The 23,486-nt window shown below is 39.4% G+C and overlaps 1 protein-coding gene across 1 annotated transcript in view; it reads left to right on the plus strand.

Moving 5' to 3' along the window:
* Nucleotides 1-732: 732 nt before the first annotated feature.
* Nucleotides 733-23,486, plus strand: part of CTR9 (CTR9 component of Paf1/RNA polymerase II complex) — a 31,286-nt gene continuing 8,532 nt past the window's right edge. The window contains exons 1-19 of the mRNA XM_089521183.1: nt 733-855; nt 3,678-3,776; nt 5,006-5,245; nt 7,058-7,175; nt 7,883-7,972; nt 11,100-11,248; nt 11,795-11,902; nt 12,411-12,518; nt 12,628-12,864; nt 14,101-14,190; nt 14,273-14,401; nt 14,539-14,722; nt 15,622-15,710; nt 16,226-16,411; nt 16,815-16,902; nt 16,999-17,147; nt 20,733-20,849; nt 20,957-21,102; nt 22,438-22,509. Of these exons, the coding sequence (XP_089377309.1) occupies nt 811-855; nt 3,678-3,776; nt 5,006-5,245; nt 7,058-7,175; nt 7,883-7,972; nt 11,100-11,248; nt 11,795-11,902; nt 12,411-12,518; nt 12,628-12,864; nt 14,101-14,190; nt 14,273-14,401; nt 14,539-14,722; nt 15,622-15,710; nt 16,226-16,411; nt 16,815-16,902; nt 16,999-17,147; nt 20,733-20,849; nt 20,957-21,102; nt 22,438-22,509 (2,444 nt within the window). The 5' untranslated portion in view covers nt 733-810. The remainder of the gene's footprint in view (nt 856-3,677; nt 3,777-5,005; nt 5,246-7,057; nt 7,176-7,882; nt 7,973-11,099; nt 11,249-11,794; nt 11,903-12,410; nt 12,519-12,627; nt 12,865-14,100; nt 14,191-14,272; nt 14,402-14,538; nt 14,723-15,621; nt 15,711-16,225; nt 16,412-16,814; nt 16,903-16,998; nt 17,148-20,732; nt 20,850-20,956; nt 21,103-22,437; nt 22,510-23,486) is intronic.

A 23,486-nucleotide genomic window follows, 5' to 3' on the forward strand; every position in this document is an offset into this window, starting at 1 on the left:
AAGGCAACAATAATGCTGGGAAAGGGGGAGGAGGCTAGGAAGAGGCAGATGGCAAAGGGTCACTTGGAGGGTTCCCTGCCCTCAGGCTCACCGTCTGCAAAGATCATAGGACACAAAAGAGAAGGCAAAGGCAGAAGGTGAGGGGTCCATACAATTAAAATGCAATTAAACACAATTAAGAAGACGGTTTTTAAAATGATAATAATGCAATAAACTACGAGAGAGAGTTAACCATACAATTAAAAACACAGGCAAAGAGGGGCATCAACAAAAAAAGTCTCAAATGGTGGAATGTGGGCCCAGGCTTCCTCCCTCTGCTCCGAAGGGGAGCCCGGGTGGCCCTCCTCCCGGACAGGAGGCGGGCATGGAGGCCGTGTCCTGGGGAAAGAGGGCGCCGGGGGCCTCCCGGCTGAGCCCGTCTCCGAAGGGAGGGGGGTGTGTGGCATGATCGCGGGCGTTTCAGGAGAGAGCCAGGGAGACCCAGCGTTGTTATTGTGTGTCTCTCTACAGATAAGCCTTCCATCCGCTGACAGGAGCCAGCTCTCTCCCTCCTTCTCCTCCATAGCTCTGCACGACGACTAGGCCGCCCTCTTGGGAGGCGGGAAGAGGAGGAGGAGGAGGCGGAGGAGGAGAGAGCCGGGGCCTGCTCCTCTTCCTGCTCCGCCCCGTTCCCTGGCTCTCCTTCTCCACTCCCCGGAGGTGGGAGCACTTCCTGGGTCGGGGCCTGGCGGCGGTTGCGCGGAGCTGGGGCGCCGTTGCTGCTGCTGCTTGTGAGGCGAGGGAGCCCCGCCGCGGCCTAGCAGCGCCACCATGTCCCGGGGCTCGATTGAGATCCCCCTCCGGGATACGGACGAGGTAGGCGGGCGGGCGGGCGGGCGAGCGAGAGCGGGGTCTGAGGCGCTGCCTTCCCCGCCGCTGCTCCTGCTGCAGGAGGCGCCCAGCCCAGCAGGCTCCCCAGACTGTGCCCTTTCAGAGAGGTTTGGGGGCTTCAGCTCCAGGGAGCCTGGCATCCTGGGAGCGGAGTCCAGGATTCCCCTGCATTCAAGCCATGAGCCCCAAACCTTGGTCCTCCGTATCTTTGGACTTCAGTTCCCAGGATTCTTGGCTGCTGGCCAGTCTGGATGGGGATTCTGGGAGTGAAGTCCCAAACACATGGAGGAGCAGAGGATCAAAGCAATGGCCCCCAAACTGTGGTCCCCCAGGGCCCCTGAATGCATGGCAGGAGCTGGGATGGATGGCCCTCCTGGCCTCTCCCAACTCTGTGGCTCCTGGGAACTGGAGCCCCTAACGCCCCAAGGGCCTCAGTTTGGGACTCTTTGCAGAAGGGACATCAGAATAGAGAGGGGTCCAGCAGCACCTCTGAGCCTCCCTGGAAGACAGAAGTCGAAGCATGAGCCTTCTTCCTACACTGGAGACTACTTCCTGCAAGCTCCCTCTGGAGACTGACTTCCCAGACTAGCATGGCTATGTCTTTCCTGAGTTAAAGAGCCTGGAACTGTCACAAGTGTATCATCTGGCAATGCTAGCTTGTTGCTAGTCCTAAGGGCCTTGGAGATTTGGGGAAAGGAAGTTTAGCAGCCTGAACCAAGTAGCCACTTTCTAATAGCCTAATTTAAATGTCTATCATCAGTGAAATGATGTATTCCTGTGTTACTGACTGAAAGAAAGATCTTGGCAGCATGAGCTTTCATAGACTAAAGTCTACTTCTTCGGATGCACATGGAAGTACACTTTAGTCTATGAAAGGCCATGCTACCAACTCCTTTCTTTCAGTTCATCTTAAAGGTGCTACAAGATCTCTACATACTGATTCTATAGACTAATACAGCTATATCTTTGAATTTCTGTGTTGCTGTATCTCTTGGCATATTCTTCTAGCATTTCTGGGAGAAATGTGACACAGAAATGAAGTAAATAAATAAATATAACAAGGGCCAGGATTCCCATTTCAGCCATAAAGCATGAATCGACTGAGGAAGGACTTTTATAAAGTCAAGCAGACAAGTGGACCTTAATTCTGTGGCTTTAATTCTGTGGCCTCATTCATACAGAGCATAGAGGACAGCATGATATTGATGCAGGTTGTGTCTCCCTAATCTGAAATGCTTGGGACAGAAGTGTTTGGGATTTTGGATTTGTAATACTTGTTTTTGCATATACGAAATGACATAACTTGGAGATGGGACCCAAGTCTAAACACAAAATTATTTGTGTTTCATATATACCTTATACACATTGCATGGAGATAATCTTATACACAATATTTTAAAATAATTATGTGCATGAAACGAAGTGTGTGCACATTGATCCATTGGAAAGCAGAGGTGGCACTGTCTCAGCCATCCCTGAAAAATGTTTTGGAGTTTGGAAATCCGGATAAGGGAGACTCAACCTGTCAGTCTTTTTGCTAGTTGTTTCTTGCTATCTAAGATGCATAGATGACACAATACTACTAGCAGAAACAAGCAGTTACTGAAGAAGGTCCAAGTGCCAAGGTAGGCTTAATGTTGAGCATAAAGAAAACAAAAATAACGACCATGGAAGATCTACAAAAATTAATCTTAGACAATGAGAAAAATGAAATAGTCAAAGAGTTCCCATACCTTGGATAAAACATTTATCAGAACAGACTCCAATCAAGAAATCGGAAGAAGACTAGGAAGGGCAGCTATGAAAGAACTAGGCAAGATCTTGTAAAGATATACAGCTGGGCACAAAAGTTAGAATCGTACAAGCTGTTGCATCAGCCATCACCATGTATGGATGTGAGAACTGGACAGTGAAGAAAGCCAATAGAAAGAAAATAAACTCATTTGAGATATGGTGATGGAAAAGGCTGCTAAGTATACTATGGATGGCCAAGAAGCTGAACAAATACGTTCTAGAACAGGTCAGGCCCAAACTTCCCCTGGAAGCCATGAAGACTAAATTGAGGCTATTGTACTTTGACCACATCAGAAGGCATGAATCATTAGGAAAGGCAATAATGCTAGGAAAGGTAGAGGGCAGTAAAAAGAGAGGAAGACTAAATGCAGCTAGATGGTTGAACTCAATCAAAGAGGCCATGGGCCTGGGCCTGGGCCTGAAAGGCCTGAGCAGAGCAGTTGAGGACAGGGGGTCTTGGAGAGGTCTCCTCCACAGGGTCACCCTAAGTCAAAGTCAACTCAAGGCATTTAACAACAACAGAACCTGTCGGTACTTTTCCTACTTGTGAACATGGACTTGGAAATTGGAGATGTGTGCAAGAAAGAGGATTATTGTTATTTTTATTTATATCCAACCTTTCTTCCATTATAGACATTCAAATTGCAGTTTTGCTAATTCTGTGCTTTTCTTCAGGCCACCACAAACAAGACAATAATTCTTGCACCAAAATACATAACTTATATATGTGATACATCACATATGCAAATACGGGTTTCTTATTTCTATGTTCTGTGAAGGAAAGTAGCCTTGTATGAGGTCTTTTTGTTTCGTAATACTACAAAAATTCACTATTTATGCAGTTTGTCAGGGTGGACACATAAAGTATCCAGAAAGAAAAACTACTGTGAAGTACAGTGATGTATGACTAAATTCTTATTGTTAAATGCACAACTATCGTATTATTATTATTATGGTTTGTTTACACTGGAGTTTGAATATTTACACTGTTGGTATTTTATTTATTTTTTTAGGTCATTGAACTTGACTTTGATCAGTTGCCGGAGGGGGATGAAGTTATAAGTATTCTTAAACAGGAACATACTCAGCTGCACATATGGATTGCTCTAGCGGTTGGTATCCTGTCAGTTTGTTTTATTCTGTTCGTTTGGTTCATGCATATCCCACCTTGCATTTGTCATGAAACTCAGGGTGATATACATGGAGTACCCAGCCAGTTGAGTATCCAGGCTGTGACTAGACCCAGACCTACTTGGAAGTTCCCATGCCACTTCATTGACACAGAAGATAGCCAGTGTCTATGCATATCATTTACAACAATGCCATTCAAAGTGGTAGTTCAAGAACGTATGGGATTAAGCGGGACTAGGTTATTTCCAATTTCTTTTCTGGTTCTATGATTATGTGGACATACGTTTGTCTTTACAGTAATTTGTGTGTGTGAGGTGATATGTTCTTCTTTATTTCGTAATTTAATATATTTTACACTATCAAGATATACATATGTGGTTCTATTGTATGTATTGGAAGGACTCCTCAAGTATTGGCTGCTGACCCATGCATTAAAAAAGTGCATGGTGTAGGTAGATGTTATAGAAAAGTGATTGGCTCTTAATAAATGGAGGCTGATCACATTTTGTCTTCCAATCACCATCTAAAATGTGCTTGTATTACATGCTTTGTCTATTTTCTAGGCACAGTCACAGGTGGGTGAAAGTAGCTTTAGGTTGTAGTCCTTTGAATGCTTACTGTGGCATAAATCTTACTAAACCCACAGAAGCTTAGTGCTAAATAATTTATATGTTTGCACTCTTATAGTCTGATGGGGTTGTTCCTTTTTAGATTTTGTAGATAGCATACATTGACTGAATGTTGCTGACTACAGTGCTTTGGGGGAGAGATAGCATGGTGTAGTGATTTGAGTGTTGGACTCTGGAGTTCAGAGTCCTTGGGCACGTCACACTTTCTCAGCCTAAGAGGAAGGAAATGCAGGTGTCTTCTGAACAAATCTTGCCAAGAAAACCCCATGATAGGGTTGTCTCAGGATTGGCATTAGTTGGAAACAATTTGAAGGCACACAACAACACAGTGCTTTTCTTTGTCATGAAACTGCCATAATGCTGCCATAAATTCTATAGCTCTTACTGTGTTTGTGCTTGTATATTTACTGTAAAAGCTGAGTGACATACACACTTATTTCATTATGATTCTTTGATACTAGAGAAACATTGAATCAGCATCGGTTTTATCCAATATTTTCATTAAAATTCAAGCTGGTGAACTGCTTTGTAGTAGAACTATAGTTGAATATTATATGGTGTTTGCATTATCTTTTTTTTAGTTGGAATATTACAAGCAAGGCAAAACAGAAGATTTTGTGAAACTGCTAGAGGCTGCTCGTATAGATGGAAACCTCGATTATAGAGATCATGAAAAAGATCAAATGACTTGCTTAGATACTTTAGCAGCCTACTATGTACAGCAGGCTCGTAAAGAAAAGAATAAAGACAACAAGAAAGAACTTATTACACAGGCTACGCTACTGTACACTATGGCTGACAAAATCATTATGTATGATCAGGTAAGAACAAATGACTTTATCTTAAGAATATCCAGCTTCATATGTTTTAAACACTTTTGCATCCATGATGGCTATATATTACGCTTAGCTGGTATGTTTTTTCTTATGTGCTTTGCTTTCTTTAAAAAATGTTTATTTCATTGGTTCAAGAGATGTTAAGTGAAACAGAAGTATGCTTTCATATCACTACCCATAGTTGCTCTGAAGTATGGGATCCACAGCTGGATGACCTATACAGAAACCTTTTTCTGTATGAAGTTTACTCTCACCTATGTGACAACAAGCAGAAATCTGTTTCTTTTATGGGTAGCTACTGTCTGGAACAGGCCAATGAAAACATTGCTGATGGAAGGTAGCAACTGTATCATTTTAACATATATTTAAACACCAAGATAAAATAAACAGCCTTTTAATAATGCATAATAGCTTTTGAAATTAATTTGCTAGTGCCTTCGGAGGGTGCCTGTAAAGCCGTTCAGTGCTGTACTACGCCGGAACATGAAAAATGCTTTGCCCCATAGGCTTACGGTCTAATCAAAGACCAGGCATGTTAGACAAGGAAATAAGGCAAAAAGGAAGGATGATCTGTTGAGAACAGTCCAAGTGAAATCACATACTTGAAAGAAAGCAATAGTTTAGTGGGATCAGTAGCTCATGTGTTTTGCATGCAAGAGACCAAAAATTCTCTGGAATGTTTGGGCAGGCTCTGAGCTTCAAAGTAACACAATGCAAATAACTGTCTTCCTGTAATGTGTTAGTTTTAGGCATAAATGATGGTTCTATGGAGAAAATAACATAATGATGGGGACCATTAAAAAAAAATTCTGGTGTACTGACCAAAGGTAACTCTTTGGATGAGCCATTTCCTTATTTTTAAAGGGTTTTAAAGTAATCAAAAATAATGCACAGAGCACACCAGTAACATGCTAGTTTTAAAGCAATATATACTACATTATTTTTTCCTTTGGAAAAAAATTGATTTTAGTGTGTTCTGAAAATATTATTCCAATCTCTAAGTAGGCCTGGAATATTCTGAAAGCCACCTTGAGTCCCATGTTTGGGGGAAAGGCAGGATATAAATAAAGTGATTGACTGATTGAATAGGTTGCTGTATGAAAACTGAATAGCCTCTGTCAATAATCATGAACATTTCTCGAGTGGATGGATCAATAGTTTGACTCTGTGTAAGACAGCTTTGTCCATTCCTGTTGTGATCTAAGAGAAGGAGAGCCAGATGTGAGATGGAAGGGCACTCCAGCAGTTGGAAAAAGTGAAGTATACAGTTGCCCCTCCGTTTTTGCAGAGGATCTGTTCGGACACACACACACTACAAAAATGAAAAATCATCAATATTTAAGCCCCATTGGCTTGAATCGCAGTGCACACCTAGGAGCATCCCAGGGCATGCACCCCATTTTGCGTCCCCCCCACCCCTCGTTTGCTGTCTGTGAATGGGTGAGGGACATGGACTCCAAGTCTGTGAAAATGGAGGGGCAACTGTATTGAAAATAGAAGTTGGTATGGCTAGAACAGAAGTTTATATGAGGACTTTGTACAGGAAGAAGAGATAAATATACGAGAGCCACACCACAGGGAAATTTGATTTAATGTAATTCTTAACCATAATGAATTAGAGGGCATTTATGGATTACCTGTTGTCACTTATTTTTGTTGTGAAAAAGTGTATACCTGTTCAGTGCAAAATAAAATTAACTTTCTTATGCAAAATAAAGTTAACTTTCTTTGGTGTGACTTTTCCTTTGAGGGAAAAATGTTTTAAGAAAACTCATTTCTTGTTTTTTGCTTTTCTAGAATCATTTATTAGGAAGAGCCTGTTTCTGCCTTTTGGAGGGTGATAAAATGGATCAAGCTGATGCACAATTTCATTTTGTGCTTAACCAATCTCCAAATAATATTCCAGCACTTCTTGGTGAGACTTTTGTGAAATAATGCTGGTTTCTTCAGAGTACATTTGTAGATAGCTTTGTTAATAAAGATACTGAGAGGCAGAATTGAGGGAATGTGGGGTCTAGATATTTTTTAGAAAAAAATGCCTGTGCCTTTTATCCTATTTGTGGTAGATTTTTCTCATTGCTCCCTTAGATAAAGAATCTGGAAGTAGTTTCCCTTTCTAATACTAATTCTCTATGACTGTTACAAGAGGGCCTCCACCAGCCTACTCAAAGGGAAGTGAAAATGCTCCTTGTAGAAAAAGGGTGGGGATTGTGTGGCCCTCCAGATGATGGATTACACCTCCCAGCTGCCCTAGCCAGCATATTTAGTAGTGGGGAACACTGAAGTGCAATAGCTGGAGGGATGTAGAATTTCCACCCCTCTTGTAGACAAAGTAACTTGTTGGAAGTCATTCATATCTACATTTTATATTAAATTTTGTACTTATAATGTTATCCTGTAGCCTTTAGTATTTTTACTTGAGGCTTATACCTGTTAAAGTTGAAGTTCCTAGCCATTAAGGGTCAAAGCTTCATTCCAAATAAAGGTTTTTAATATTACCATCCATTACATTAGGTATAATTGCTATTTCAGAGGTGTTAAAGTATCTATCTAGCTGGTGTTAATTTGATGTTTGTCATGAAACTAAAGTAAGTATTTATCAAATATTGCTCCTTCAAATAGGTAAGGCGTGCATTTCATTTAACAAGAAAGATTATCGAGGTGCCCTTGCGTACTACAAAAAAGCACTGAGAACCAACCCAGGCTGCCCAGGTAGGAGGCATAAAAGTCTTTTTAAATTAAAAATCACTTCTTGTTCTATTGAGACCAAATGATGTTCTTCAGTTCAGTTAGGCTAAATACTAATATGAGCTTTAAAGCTGGCATGCTGTGTTCCTTTTTGTTGTTACTATTGACAGCCTTTTCCATATTGGTACTGAAAAATTGACAGCATAGTCTGAAAACAAAAAAGAACAGTTTAAGTATACTCAGTTTAACCCATTAAGCCAAAATTGGGTAAATGTGATGCTGCCTATCGTTGGATCAATATCTTCTGATTAAAAGAGTATGAACTTTGGAAATACACATACAGGTTGAGTCTCCCTTATCTGAAATGCTTGTGACCAGATGTATTTTGGATTTTTTTGGAGTTTTGGAATATTTCATATACATGAGATACCTTGGAGATGGGACCCTAAGTCTTAACATGAAATTCATTTATGTTTTATATACACATTATACTCATTACCTGAAGGTAATTTTATATATAATACTTTTAATAATTTTGTGCATGAAACAAAGGCGCCTTACAGACAGGCCTAAGCGGCGCCGTCGTTGCGCCAGGAATACGCGCGAGGGGCAGTGCTTCCGGACGCGCCTTGCCCCTCGCGTGTATTCCGTACAGCAAGATGGCGGTGCCCTATACAGACGGGCGTGGCCATCTTGACGTAACGGACGCGCAGCGTCCGGACGTCTAAACCCGGAAGAGCCGTCGCGAGTGCGCGCTTTGGCACTTGCGGCGGCTCTTCCGGGTTGCCGGAAGGAGTGCGATTTCTGCACTCCTTTTTTGCAGCGCGGAGGAGTTGCGCGGTTTGGCTGCTGCGGCTCCTCTGCGCTGCAACCGGCAGCGGCCCAAGACCGCCCCTTTTGGGCGGTCTGTAACGGGCCAAAGTTTGTGTACATTGAACCATCACAAAGCAAATGTATCACTATCTCAACCACTCATGAAAAATGTTTTGCATTTTGGAGCATTTCAGATTTTGACATTTCAGATAAGAGAGACTCAACCTGAATTGGTAAAGTAGAACACTTAAAGCAGTAGAACACAAAGCAGACTAGTGTCTTTCCAAGCCTTTTACTTGAAATCTTTTCTCACTGGTGGTGCAAAGAATTGAACCTGGGAATATAAAAGTACAAGAAGAGTAACCCAAAAAACCCCACCAAAAAAACCAAACTAGTTTGGTCTTGGTTGGGGAGCTTTTGGTGGCTTTTTAGTGGTGGTGGTGGGGAGTTAACAGTGGGGTAGGAGACTGCAACCTGAATTACTGCCCCTGGAAGTTGCCAGGAGAGACAGTTCACTTTTATTTGGCTGTAGGACAGTGATGGCAAACAATTTAGAGACCGAGTGCCCAAACAGGAACCAAAACCCCACTATTTATCACAAAGTGCCATGTCCCTCTGGCTTTCTAGTAACAAACTCTGCCAACTGTGCTGGGGCAACAACATGTGTGCCCACAGAAAGGGCTCTAAGTACCATAGGTTTGCCACCACTGCTGTAGGATCTGGAAGGGCAAGGCCCAGCCAACAGCCTTGAGGGGCTGCATGGAGTACAAGGCTTGCACTTTTACCATCCCAGTCTAGTCCATCTAGATGCCTGCTGGAATTTTGCAAGCAGAGCATGATGACAATAATTTTCTTCCTTGATTGCTCCCCAGCATGTAGTACTCACTGGCCAATAGTATACCCAGTGGTTATTGAATCATCCTCAACTCATGGCAGTGCCGTGGATGAGACATCTCCAATTCTCCCTATCCTCAGCAGCTTTGCTCAGTTCCTGCATATTCAGACCTATGGCTTCCTTCATTGAGTCTAAACATCTGGCATGGGATCTGCCTCTCTTTCTGATGCCTTCTACATTTACTAGCATAATTGTCTGAACTAATGAATAATGCCTTCTCATGATGTGGCCAAAGTATGGGACTCTCAGTTTAGTTATCCTGGCTTCCAAGGAGAGTTTGGGCTTGATCTGTTGTAGAACCCATTTGTTTGTCTTTTTGATTGTCAACGATATGCTCAGCTCTTTTCTCCAGTACCACATCTCAAACAAGTTGATTTTTCTTTCTATTGCCTTTTTTCACTTCCCAACTCTCGCATCCATATGGTGCTGGGGAATACAATGGCTTGGATGATTCTCACTTTGTGTGTTCAGAATTACATCTTCACACTTTAGGATCTTGTCTAGTCCTCTCATAGCTACTCTTCTCAGTTCTAGTCTTCTTTAATTTCTTGACTGCAATCTCTGTTATGGTCGATGTTTAGTCATATTGTTTATAATGGGATGGGGGACTGCAGATAGGGGTATTTTTCAGCACTTCACACCACTTCACTCTATAATTTCAAATACAAATGGCCTCTGGTTGTGCTCTGCCACTGAATTGTAACTTTTGTGTAGCATATATTTTATCCAGGTAGGAGATACTGCTGTTGGAGAGTTTCAAGAGCAACAGCTTTGGGGGCTGGGGGAGCTTGACAAAGACTGGTGCTTGCTGAAGTTAAGAATAATTCTCTGGCTCAGGTATTAATCCAGGCTGCGGAAAAATGTTGTGGCTTTTTGCAGTTTTGAGGTGGGTTTTATAAGTCTTGGAGCTCATTTCCAAAGCCAAGCTCAGACAAGTTTGCTAGCATTTCCAAACTCAATTTTCAGTTCAGTTTTATTGTTCAAAACCCACAGTCATCACAGTACAATGGGGAAATATTTATTTTTATTTAATTTAATTTTATTTATTTCAAGGGTTTATAGCCCGCCTTTCTCCCACAATGGGATTCATGAAAATGAAAGACTATATTACAAAAATAGAAAGTCAGTAAACTAAATGCAATGTAGTAGAAATGCGTCATAAATCCGAGATTGCTCAATTCAGTCTTTAAAATATTCCCATTTAGTTAAGAACTGTCTGTTGTCTTGGACAACTGGCCATTCAGTGTTTAATGACAAAAGTGTGCAAAGCAACATACTGTAATAACCTCCACTTCTGCAGCTCATTATTATAATTTGTGTTTGAAACCACTCATGAAGTATTATATAAATAATGATTGATTAATATCTATTCCTTCAATCGAGCTATAGGTGTAAATTGTAAAAAGCTATATCTTGAATTTGCTTGCCATTTTTCATTGTTAGCTGAGGTTCGGCTGGGCATGGGCCACTGCTTTGTAAAGCTGAATAAGCTGGAAAAAGCTCGCCTGGCATTCAGCAGGGCACTGGAACTCAACTCCAAATGCGTGGGAGCGTTAGTTGGACTGGCTGTTCTGGAACTAAATAACAAAGAGGTAGGTTTGACCTAAAATGGTAACATAAGAATGCTATGCTTAATTGATAGTCTAATCAGAATATCTTTTCTGCAGCCATGAAAATTAGACCAGTTAGAAATGAAAGCTTCGCTGTTTCCAATTTAGCAAATTCATATTTGTTTTTCTTTGATCTCGGAGTAATACAAACCTTCATAAGTTCCTTTAGTATTGGTACCAGCATGATAATGTCATATTCAAGTTGCCAGCATATGAATAGTCTGCTGCAGCCTTCCTATTGTAGTTATTCAAGCTGTGCTAGTTCTCTCCATAGGAATATTGGAGATGGGCTTGTCAGGAAGACCTTATGCTTCTTAGAGCTGAAATAGAGCATGTTGCAAGCTTTTGAGAGGTCAAGCTGAGATGCTTGTGGCTATCATGCTACAGGGGTGGTGAGACTTGGATGCCTTTGAGGTGGCATGATTCTTGAAAATGTTATAAAAGCATTGCTCTAGAAATGTTAAAGAACAGACAGAAATCCAACATCAGTTAAAATAATAAACTAAGTTTTATTAATGTTGTTTTTAGGCTGATTCCATCAAAAATGGTGTCCAGCTGCTCTCGAGGGCGTACACAATTGATCCTAGTAACCCAATGGTGTTAAACCACTTGGCTAATCACTTTTTTTTCAAAAAGGTAAGACAGTTATAAAGTAGTATGAGTTATGTTAGTTGAAAACTCTTCATATTTGTTTAATAACATATTAGGATTTGGATATTCCTTTTATCTCATTAAAGCAGTAAAAATATATGAACTCGAGGATCTTTTAGGCAAACAGAGCTTTAATATTGTTCTTTTAAAATGAACTTCCCTGGATTTCTTAAGCCGTTCCGCATTTTGTAATTATATTATGATTTTTTTTTAAAAAAAGTTATCCTTGTGTATGTTCATAAACATATATTCCTCATGTCTCTAGGTTCCATTTACATGCAGAAAGAAGTAAATAAAGAAGAAGTACTAGGAATTTTAGTTGCATGTATTGGCTTCATTTTCTGTGAATGAAACAGAATGTCTGTTTCTACATAGAGGAAAGAATGACATGTTTGAATAGATTCTTTCTCAAACAAAATTACATTTCCAATACTATGTGTTTCAGAACACAGCTTTGAAAACTGTAAAATTAATTTTATTTTCTATAATACAGGATTATGGTAAGGTCCAGCATTTGGCTCTTCATGCTTTCCATAATACTGAGGTTGAAGCGATGCAAGCAGAGAGCTGCTACCAGTTAGCCAGGTCTTTCCATGTTCAGGTACATTTTGTTTTGAAAGCCTCACTTTACATTTTGCATTCTTGTTTTTTGAAATAATTTATACATTGCACATGGGATTTTAATTTCTTTCCCTCCACTTCCATATTAGGAGGATTATGATCAAGCATTCCAGTACTACTATCAGGCTACCCAGTTTGCTTCCTCCTCTTTTGTGCTACCATTTTTTGGACTGGGTCAAATGTATATTTACCGAGGAGACAAAGAAAATGCATCACAGTGTTTTGAAAAAGTTTTGAAAGCCTATCCAAACAATTATGAGACAATGAAAATTCTTGGATCCCTCTATGCTGCTTCAGAAGATCAAGATAAAAGAGACATTGCAAAGGTATGATCAGCAACATATCCTTTAAACTTCAGCTGCAATCCTTTAGTAATTTATTTGGGAGCAAGCTCCATTGCACTCAGTGGGATTCACTTTTGGAGTAGGCATGTATACAGCTGTAATGTTAGTATTACTGACTAGATTAATTGAGTAAGTATTAGCCATTTTTTTTTAATCTATACAGTCTGGCCTTTCTTTACGCGGGGGATCCGTTCCGGACTCCCCCGCATAAAGCGAATTCCACCTATGCTTGAGCCCCATTTAAATTAATGGGGCTTGTGCACGGGCACATGCCCCATTATTCCCTATGGGACGCGCCACCCCTTCTCCCAGCGTGGCTTTCAGCATATGCTGAAAGCCGCATAAAGCGTGCCCATGTATGATGCAGGCACACTGTATGTATCTTTTTGAGAGACAAAGCACACCAGAAAACTGTCTATGATTGATTATTTAGTTCTGTCAATCAGCCATTTTCTATGCATACATAGGTAAACTGGAGAATTTGGTTTTTCAATAACAATGAGATCTTATCAGAAGTTCAGATAAAATGCAAACATTTCTCATGTTATTTCCTACTAGCAAAATTAGGCAGATTGTTTTTGTCTTCAGGAAGAAAAAAAAACCCAATGTTGGTACTTTGTTACCAAGTCTGAAGCTATTATTTGCCAGTGAGAGCTAATACCTGTTCCCTTTGCAATATCCACAGTGTATTTCAAATCTGTAGTTCATCTAACCTAACATTTTAGGTACAGGGCAACATCCTGTTTCATGCAGGAAGACTTTCATTTGTACAATAGATTTTTCCTTCCTTTCTCTCCTACCACACACCTGGATCCTTCTCAAGCAATGAGGAGAGTATAGAGCTCTGCATTGCCAAGAACTGATTTTTACAGTGTTTTAAATGGCTGTAGTTAAATTTTGTGTATTAGTAAACTGTTAGATTTAATAAGAAAATGTTTCTTTTTTGGCAAATAGAACATTGGACAATTTCTCCCAGTTACTAGGAAATGCCAGATTCTGTGTAGATAACAGTATTTTCAGAATGTAAATTTCTAAGATGGTATGTATTGATGAAATTATTATTTTATGGCTTGGTGAGAGGAGGAATCCGTAAAGGCTGGGTTTCTATTCTGTCTAATATAGTAGTATTGCCTGTGTTGAAAATTCTGAACTGTAGCAGTATATTGTGTTTTTTGGCAGTGTATGTGTATGTGCATAAATAATGATTGTATTTTACAGGGTCATTTGAAGAAGGTGACAGAACAGTACCCAGATGATGTAGAAGCCTGGATTGAACTAGCACAAATCCTAGAACAGACAGATATACAGGTATAGGTACGCAAAGTACACTGTTTAAAATTGAACAGTTATGTCTACAAGCTAACCTCTCTACCATCTCTTCATTTCACAGGGTGCCCTTTCAGCTTATGGTACAGCAACACGAATCCTTCAGGAAAAAGTGCAGGCTGATGTCCCTCCTGAGATTTTGAATAATGTGGGTGCTCTCCACTTCAGACTTGGGAACTTAGGAGAAGCAAAGGTTTGAAACTTATCATCATCCCCACTACTTAGTACTATGCATACAGTACTATGCATACAGTAATTGTATGTTTATCCATTTTCCATTCAATTTTTAAAAATTGTTTCTTTTGTGCTTTTTCCCATCCTTGCCCTTAGAAATACTTTTTGGCATCTCTAGATCGTGCTAAAGCAGAAGCAGAACACGATGAGCATTACTATAATGCCATTTCAGTGACTACTTCCTACAACCTTGCAAGATTATATGAAGCAATGTGTGAATTCCATGAAGCAGAAAAATTGTACAAAAACATCCTAAGAGAACATCCAAACTATGTAGACTGTAAGAAATCTTGATGCAATTCTTTGAATATGGCTGCCTGTGTACTCTTTCCCACCACTAGAATGTTTAAATTTTCATCTAAATTTGAGCTATCCTTGGTGCAGATGGGTGTTTTTTTTCCTATATATTTAAAATTGTCTTAACTCATGATTAATTTTGTACAAAGCATTTTCGCCAAGTCTCATATTCTGGTCAGAAATAATTTGACCACTAAATTCAAGGGGAGAAGCAGACCAGCAGCTTGGGGAGGCCTCTGGCTGCTCCATTCCTGATCAGTCCAGATCAGCCAGAGACCATGGCAACTGGACGGCCCACTGTTAAACCAGGCCACCACCACAGTCCCAAACAGCCTGCTGGCAAGGAGCAGCTTTTTGCTGCTCCTATTGCCGGTAGGCTTGGGCTGCCTTAGGTGGCCTTAGAGCAGCTTCCGGCCCTGTTGGGGGCATGTGTCGTCTGCATGCTACGCCTCCAGAGTGGCCAGAAGCAACACTTTTTGGCCCATCTGTTTCAGACCAAAGTCACAAAATAGCCCTCCTTTTAAGTTACATTAAAAGCATCTCTAGATAACATGTACTAAGAAATCTCTTAAAACCTATTTTGTTGTCATGTGTGTGAGAGTGCATTTACATTATTTGCATGGTTTTTTGGACTGAACATTACTGCCAGGCTGCATTTTATTTCAGCGCCAGTTTTGTGTTCCTGTTAAGTCACTGACACTGCACTGCTGCTCATGCCAAGGTCTTTTTCTCTATCATTGCTCAGCCACCTGAAGTTAGTGGCAATTGACAGTATAATTGCCACTGGCCCACACGGCATGGCACCAGTGGAACAAAAGACTTGGTAGATATGTCTTCTCTGGGACTTGGGGTTTGATATTTAAAATGTTTTCCTGTATTTAGGCTATCTGCGCTTAGGAGCTATGGCTAGAGATAAAGGAAACTTTTATGAAGCTTCTGACTGGTTTAAAGAGGCACTTCAAATCAATCAGGTTAGTAAGGCTTTACTAACTTTCAACTGGCAATATTGTTGCTTATAAACTCAGTGAATTTTATTTTTTCTTTTGAAAGTTTACAGATATTTTTTCTAAGAAATAGATCATCGTAACCACATGAATATAAACTCAGTGATATATTGTAGTTCAGCTTCCACATTTATGTAGAAATAGCTTTTTGGTAGTGTGCTTTCTCAGTCTGAGTTGTATGGAAGCCGTATAAACCTTTAAGAAACTGAAAATTATATAGTTTGTGTTTACTCATCTCTTCATAGGAGAAATGGGTTAAAAAGGAGGAGATACTATTTTGGACTAATTGTTTAAATAAAGAAGATTGGGGAAGGATTAAATGCATGTATTTATCTACTTATGGAGATGGGCAGTGGAAGAGTCAAATATTCTTTTGGATTAATTTTGTTTTGAGAAACGTAGAGGACTGGGTGGCGGAGAATTAGACATGATCATTCAGCATAGACGGGTTTGATTTTAACATATTGGAACATCTCTTTCAGGACCACCCAGATGCTTGGTCCTTGATTGGTAATCTTCATCTGGCCAAACAAGAGTGGGGTCCAGGACAGAAGAAATTTGAAAGAATATTGAAGCAGCCATCAACTCAGAATGACACTTACTCTATGTTGGCTCTAGGCAATGTGTGGTTACAAACTCTACACCAGCCCACCAGGGACAGAGAAAAGGTATATGCTGCATATTTTTATACTGTCACTACTTGACCATATTAGCCTATGCACCTGCCGAAATTTGGTTAGGAGTCTTTACAGTCTACTTTGAGGAGCAAGATTTCTTTGGTAACTGCTCTAAAATGGTACTTTTTGCTTTAAAGAAGTTAGAAGAACTGCATCTCTGTTTTCTGTATCTCTTTCTCAAGGCCTTTGGACTCCTTTTTCTTTATTCATTTTACTCATCTTTTCCCACCAACTGTTTCTGGGCCTGTTACAGCATTTTGTGTGTGTGGTGTCTTTCTTTTCTTTAAAGTGTATATCATTTTTTGGATGTTTGGGAAAGGAATACAAAAATAGTTTAATAAACAGAAAACTTTGATTGTCTATTTTCCTAAGAGTTTTATCACCATGTTTGTAGGAAAAGCGTCATCAAGATCGTGCGTTAGCCATCTACAAACAAGTGCTCAGAAATGACCCAAAGAATTTGTATGCTGCTAATGGCATAGGTGATTATTGTATTAAGCTTTCTTTTCTTCTTGCATTCTGCAGTTTTTGTGAGAATGCACACATCTGAAAGTTCTCCTTTGGCTTCTCCTTTTTAGGAGCTGTGTTGGCACACAAAGGATATTTCCGTGAGGCTCGTGATGTTTTTGCCCAAGTGAGAGAGGCAACAGCAGATATCAGCGATGTGTGGCTCAATCTGGCACATATATATGTGGAGCAGAAGCAGTACATCAGTGCTGTACAGATGGTAAACTTTAAAAATAGACTGATTTGGGACAAGTGTCAATTTGCCTCATCTCTTTTTCTGAGGACAAATGCGCATCTTCATTTTCCAATTCTAATTCAGTAGCTTTCTTTTTCTTTAAGGCATCCCCATTTTACAGTGGCATTCTTGGCTAACTGAATTGTATGCTATTTTATGTTATTTTTCTAATGAAAAGGGAACTTTGGTAGAGAGAGATCTAAATCCTTGACTACTGGCTGGCAAGGGAGGAAATTAAAAACTAGTTAGAGGGAGAGCAGAGTCAACTGTTTCACCTGAATTAAAAACTTTGGACTCCTGCCTCAAGCTGCTAGTGCGAGGAGGGATAAACCCCTAAATATAGATTGCCCAGGCAGTCATCCAGAGAATGTAAAGTCAAAAGATGCTTTTCTATAGGAAGGATTTTTTTTAAAAAAACCTTAGTTTGGTAGGACTTTATTAAAAATAACTACAGCTTGGGATGGCAAAGCTCTCTTGCCTATGGTAGTAATTACTAAGCTCAGGAGAACCTTTTAGTACTTGCATGAAATTTCAACCTGATTATATTTCATAAAGGCAATAAAGAGCCATCTATGAAAAGCAGAGATACAAATTTGGAACAGATGTAAAAGCTCTTAAATAAAACAATGGGAAGGAATACATGAAAACTGAATAAATGTGTAAGTTTGCTGTGCGTGTAATAAACTTACAATCAAATCCACCAAAACAAAACAATACTATTTATTTTGCTCACTTCTTGATGTGTAATTTTAATGCTAAATAAAAATATAAGGTAGAATTGATAATTTGAAAGGTTTTCTGGCTAAATTAAAATATTAGCACTTGTCAGACATTTATATACTTTATTATGGTCAAAGGAAATAATTTCCTTTTTTAGTTTACTGGTCTTTCCCTTTTATGATCCTTTCATCAAGGCATCGTTAGGAACTTACAATCAACAAGGGTGGGGAAAACTTTCGCAAGGAAGCTTGATATACAAAATTATAACATGAAGTGGAAAATGGTACGATAATGTCAGGATTTGTTTAGCTAGTATGACACATAGCTTGAAGTGAAATCAAACTGATTACAGGAGTAGCTGTTGTTTTAGAGATTTTCAGGTTGGATCCAAGTTAGTGTTTAGAGAGTTCTGCTTGTGAACAATAGGACATAGTGTGTGTCCTTTGATTCTCTGCCTTCTGAAGAATTGCTCTGGATGGCTAGAGGATCCTCCAGAGTAGCAAGAGGATTACATAGCGAAGGGAGAAAATGGCCCTTCCTCCCCCAGCTACTGGTAAGATGCCTCTTCTTGATCCTAGTGCTTTCTGTATAAAGAAGCCCTTGTGATCATAGAGTGGCTAGTATGGATTCAACTCGTATATTTTTTTGTCCTACTAAAGAACAAAGAACTAAAAAGTTTCATTAAATTATCCATAGTACAATCAGACTTGTTTCTTAAAGCAGTTTAGGATATTCTCTAGCTGAATATTTGCATAGAAGCTGTAAATGGAGTACCTTCAAATGTTTCTAAATAATATTTTTTTAAAATCAATTAAAAGAGGACTGATATAGTTGTGTGCCTCCAAAAGAATTAATACAAGGGTCCTTGGAAGCAGTTTGTTGTATCTACTTGACTTGTCCACAAATAGATTAGTCTTCAGATTGATTTCATATCTGTCATATAACACACATTTAAATTATTATTATTAAATTAAATTATAGGTGTTTGGACATCATTCGTTTTTTTATTAATATTATTGTTCTAACTTTGCCAGTGCTGCAAAAGCGTGCTTGCTAGATCTGTGTTGTGTACACAGTAGATGTTTTTCTCCTGCTTGATATATGTCTATCACAAAAGTTAAACATGTCCTGGTTTTATATACACTAAAATCGTGGTTTTCAGATAGCTTCAGTCGAACCTAGGGATTCCTTATAAAAAAATTCAAGGGTTCCTAAATGAGAGGGTGTATAATGACGGAAAAGTTTTTTTGATAGTCAGTCTAATCACCATTCCCAACCTTTCCTTGCAACATGCAACTGCAAGGGTGTGTGTAGATCACCCACTTTATTCATGTGGAATAAAGTAAGGAACTGCAGTCTTCAGAACAGTGTGTAAACCAGAGACCTTTGTAACATGCAGAGATTTGGTGACCCATAGAAAGGAGGCCCTTAGACCACTTACATGGAAATAGTTCTGCAGTTATTAGTGCTCTGTACCAACTATAAAATGATACATTGCTTCTGATAGCAAATCCAGTTGTAGAGTGTCAGTGCAACTTGAGCTAAAATAAGACTAGTGAGAAAGAAGAGGGGAGGAGCATCATATGCTCAAGGGAAACCCCAAAATTGTAGAATTCAACAAATTCTTTGAAAAACCCCAGAACCTAAGTGGGGTAAAAACAGTCTGTTGAGGACTGAGTCCTCAATAAATGGATGAAAAAGAAGTTGTTTGTTGGTGGCAGTGGAGTGGAATGTCAGAGGGAATGGCTGGCTTCAATCGTGAATAGGATGACTTTTAAGAAGGAGGATAAAGAGCAATGTTTGTTGCAGTTCTGCTTGGATAAACTAATATCTTTGATAGTTAAAGGGGCACAAATTATCTTTATGACAACCATTAATGACTTGCCATCATTCATCTGGCATAACTGCTTGCTTTTCCCCATCTTTTAAAGATTCCTTGATCATATAGCAGTTCTTTTCTGCCCTTAAACATCTTTTTAATTTTAGCATTGAATTTATAGGTGATGTATTTACATGGAACCTTCAAATTGTAAAGTATATTTTGAGGCTTCTAAGTTTGCAGAAGTGATCAGTTAATGGCAGTGCTTACTGCATATACTGGGCAGTGTAGGTATCTACTATAATATAATAGGATAGAAGTGGGCAACCCAATGCATTATTAATCATGAGTTATTGGTGCTAAGAAGAGCTTTGCTGGCATTCCAAATAAACAGATTGAAATTTTTCATTAGGACTTCTGAAAGAAGAAAGAGTTGTTGTTTTCCAAAGAGCTCATCATGCACTGGCTGTTTGAAATGTGGGTGGGTTGGGGGTGGGGGAGATATTACTTCAAATGGTAGCCTTAGTGCAGCTTTTTATTTAGTAGCTTTCCTGGTAACCACGCATGACAGATCCAGCCAATAAAGTCCTTTTTCCCCACTACCAGCTTGTCTGTAACCAGCATGGAAACACAAGCAAGTTAGAGAATAACCTAGAGCTTAGGAGTTCTGTTGTCTTATTTACAGTCTCCCTTCCATATTCACAGACTTAGGTATCCAAGGCTGAAAATATTCCAAAAATCAAACAATGATTTTGCTATTTTATATAAGGAACACAATTTTACTATGTCATTGTAATATAATGGTACTTGAGCATCCATGGGGGCCCCTGGAACCAAACCCCAGCGGATACCAAGGGTTCTAAATCTAAGGTAATATTTAGCTTCACGTTTGTATTTACTGGCAGAGGCTTATTTTGCATAAACATGTTTAGGAATTAGATAAGTTTTTATCCAGTTTAGTTAAACATCAAAGTTCAGTCTTAAAATTTGAAACTCTTTTATGTGTGTTTGAATCCCCCCCTCCCATATAGTATGAAAACTGCCTCAGAAAATTCTATAAACACCAGAACACAGAGGTATTGTTGTATTTGGCCCGTGCTCTCTTCAAATGCGGGAAACTGCAAGAGTGCAAGCAGACACTGCTGAAGGTAAAAAACTGGCTTTTTAAACAATTGTGTTTTAGCATCATCTTGTGCATGCTGGAATCGCCGTTGGTTCACACCTGTATAATTTAAAGCTTAATTTGACTCCTCAGGCTAGACATGTGGCTCCCAGTGATACAGTTCTTATGTTCAATGTTGCCCTGGTACTGCAAAGGCTGGCTACCTCTGTCCTTAAAGATGAAAAAAGTAACTTGAAAGAAGTACTAAATGCTGTGAAAGAACTGGAGTTAGCTCATAGGTATGTGCCATATTTTTGACTGAAATATAAGTTGTTTATAAAATCACTGTTGTGTTAGTGTCAACACTAAATTCTAGCCTAACTACACTTTGTGGTTTTTTTTTAACACTTATTGATTTTTCAGGTTTGCCAAAAGTTGCCCTTTAAAACAATTTTGATATTGACAGTAACATTTCATTAGGACTGGCAGTACACGTTTGGCTCAACATCTTTTAGATCCTTAGTTCAATAGGATGTAGAAAAGGCAGTATGAAGAATAATAATCCCCACCAAGTTAAAGAGCTGAATAGTACTTACAGGGAGTTGGAAGTAGTGGACCTCCTTGTTTTAATGGCTGGCTTCAGTTGCTGATGTCCTCTAAATCTGCAGTTGATGGATCACCTGGGCTGGTTGGGTGCAGCAAAACAGCAGATATGGAAATTCCCAGCAATATCTAGAATAAGTGGAAGCTAGAAGTTGAAGGATACTCTTTCAGAATTGAATCCAGCACACAGGTGAAACTTTTCTAGAAACCATGCCAATCCCAGATGCAAACTGTACTTGGGACTTAGATTTCTTTATTGCTTCTGAATTGGAAGCTTGCTTTAAAATACGTACGCTTCTATTTTTACTTAATATCTCACTCCTTATACAGCCAATTATTTTCTCATAATATTACAACACATTTTGCAATATTTACGGGTGTGAGCAGGATTCTCTGTGCCAGATACCTGCCTCTTCTCCCAGTTGTTCAGATTTCCATTTACACAGTTGTTTGACTGGTTCTTCAACATCTCCAAAGCTTTTGTTGAGTCACCTACAGTATAATTCAGTCCTCCCCGAAAAGGGTACATCATGTAATCCAGATCCATTAAAACTATGGGAATTAATTGCAGCCAAGTTCCTTGGGAGCTTTTTTGTTACAATAGAAATGTAGTATTTGATAAGTAAGATTGATATAGATGAGATATAGCAGAGATAGGAAAAGTTCAGTCCTCCCAATCCTACTGAACCCTCCCAGAAAATTTAGTCTACAAAATAGCTAATCACGACCTTAGAAAGCTGGGGTGAGTGGTGGGGCATGATATGATTTAATTTCTGCAGAACATTTTAGTCCCCCAGAAAATGCCTATTCTGTTTTGTAGGGCTGGAAGGGGGTTCAGGGGAGATCAGAAAGGACCATTGGGCCCTCAAAATTTTCCCAGCCCTACATGTAGAGTCAGGCATAGGACATTTTGTTTTAATGGTATCTAGTCTGAATTGCTCAAAAACTTGTTTTAACATAGAAAAAAGACTGATAGGATGCATCTGATTTTTCAAAAATATTTGATTCCTAACTTTTGATTTTCCATTCAGATACTTCAGTTATTTGAGTAAAGTAGGAGATAAAATGAGATTTGATTTGGCACTTGCTGCAACTGAAGCTAGGTAAGAATTCTTTCTTCTCTATATTACCATGCTTACAAGAATTGGGATGCATTATAAAATAAATCTGTTTCCTTATTTGCATAATGCCTGGATGGCATGATTTGCACTACTTGAATACAGAACTTTAATTGGAGCTAAACAGAACCATGGCAGCAGCAAGCCATCTGAACCTAGGTAGCACCAGAAAACATTGGTGCACAATATAACGTCTTAGTAAGGACCCTTGTATATTATTTGTGGTAAGAACAAGAGAATCCTCTGACAGCTTCAAGACTTAAGACATTTTATTTGGCTTAAGCTTTAGCAGACAGAAGCTCATTTCATCAGATGCAAGTTGCAGTTGCATGTGGCAAAGTGGGTGCCATTCATGAAAGCTTATGCCAGATAGTTTTCAAGATGTCACTAACACAAATACTAACTCCCAAAAATGAATTGTGGTAGTCAGCATATTTTCAAGTAATGGTGATACAGGTGTAGTGAATGAAACTTCTAATTTTCTATGAATTGTTGTCATGCAGTTGTACTAAAATTATTCCACAGGTTATTCTAGAATGTTCAGTAAGCCATGCTTTTTAAAAGATCTTTAATGGAATTTGTTTCTATTATTGGACTGAAACTTTTGAAAGCCTGTATTACTTTAATTTAGTAGATTAGTGCACTATGCTCTTATAGTGCTGCTATTCCACTTTTACTACTCTGGTAGCCTCCTGTTGCGTTCTAGGGTTTGTAATTCATTGAGGCCCAAGAGCTCTCTGGTTGAGAATTCTAAATGCTCCTCCCTAAACTGCAAATCCCAGAATGAAATAGGAGGAAGCCATAGTAGTTAAAAGTGGAATAGCAGCACTCTAAGAATGTAGTGCGGTAATCTCCTTAGTTGCTGTCATACAAAAGGCAGCTCTTTTCTGGTGATTCTCTCTGTTTGGCAAGGAGCAACTTTTTCTGGTTATTCTCTCTGTTTGGTAAGGATGTATTTAAAA

This window comes from Sceloporus occidentalis, unplaced genomic scaffold (assembly GCF_023333645.1).
Source record: "Sceloporus occidentalis isolate IW3139 unplaced genomic scaffold, rSceOcc1.0.p SCAF_4, whole genome shotgun sequence".
Taxonomy (NCBI): domain Eukaryota; kingdom Metazoa; phylum Chordata; class Lepidosauria; order Squamata; family Phrynosomatidae; genus Sceloporus; species Sceloporus occidentalis.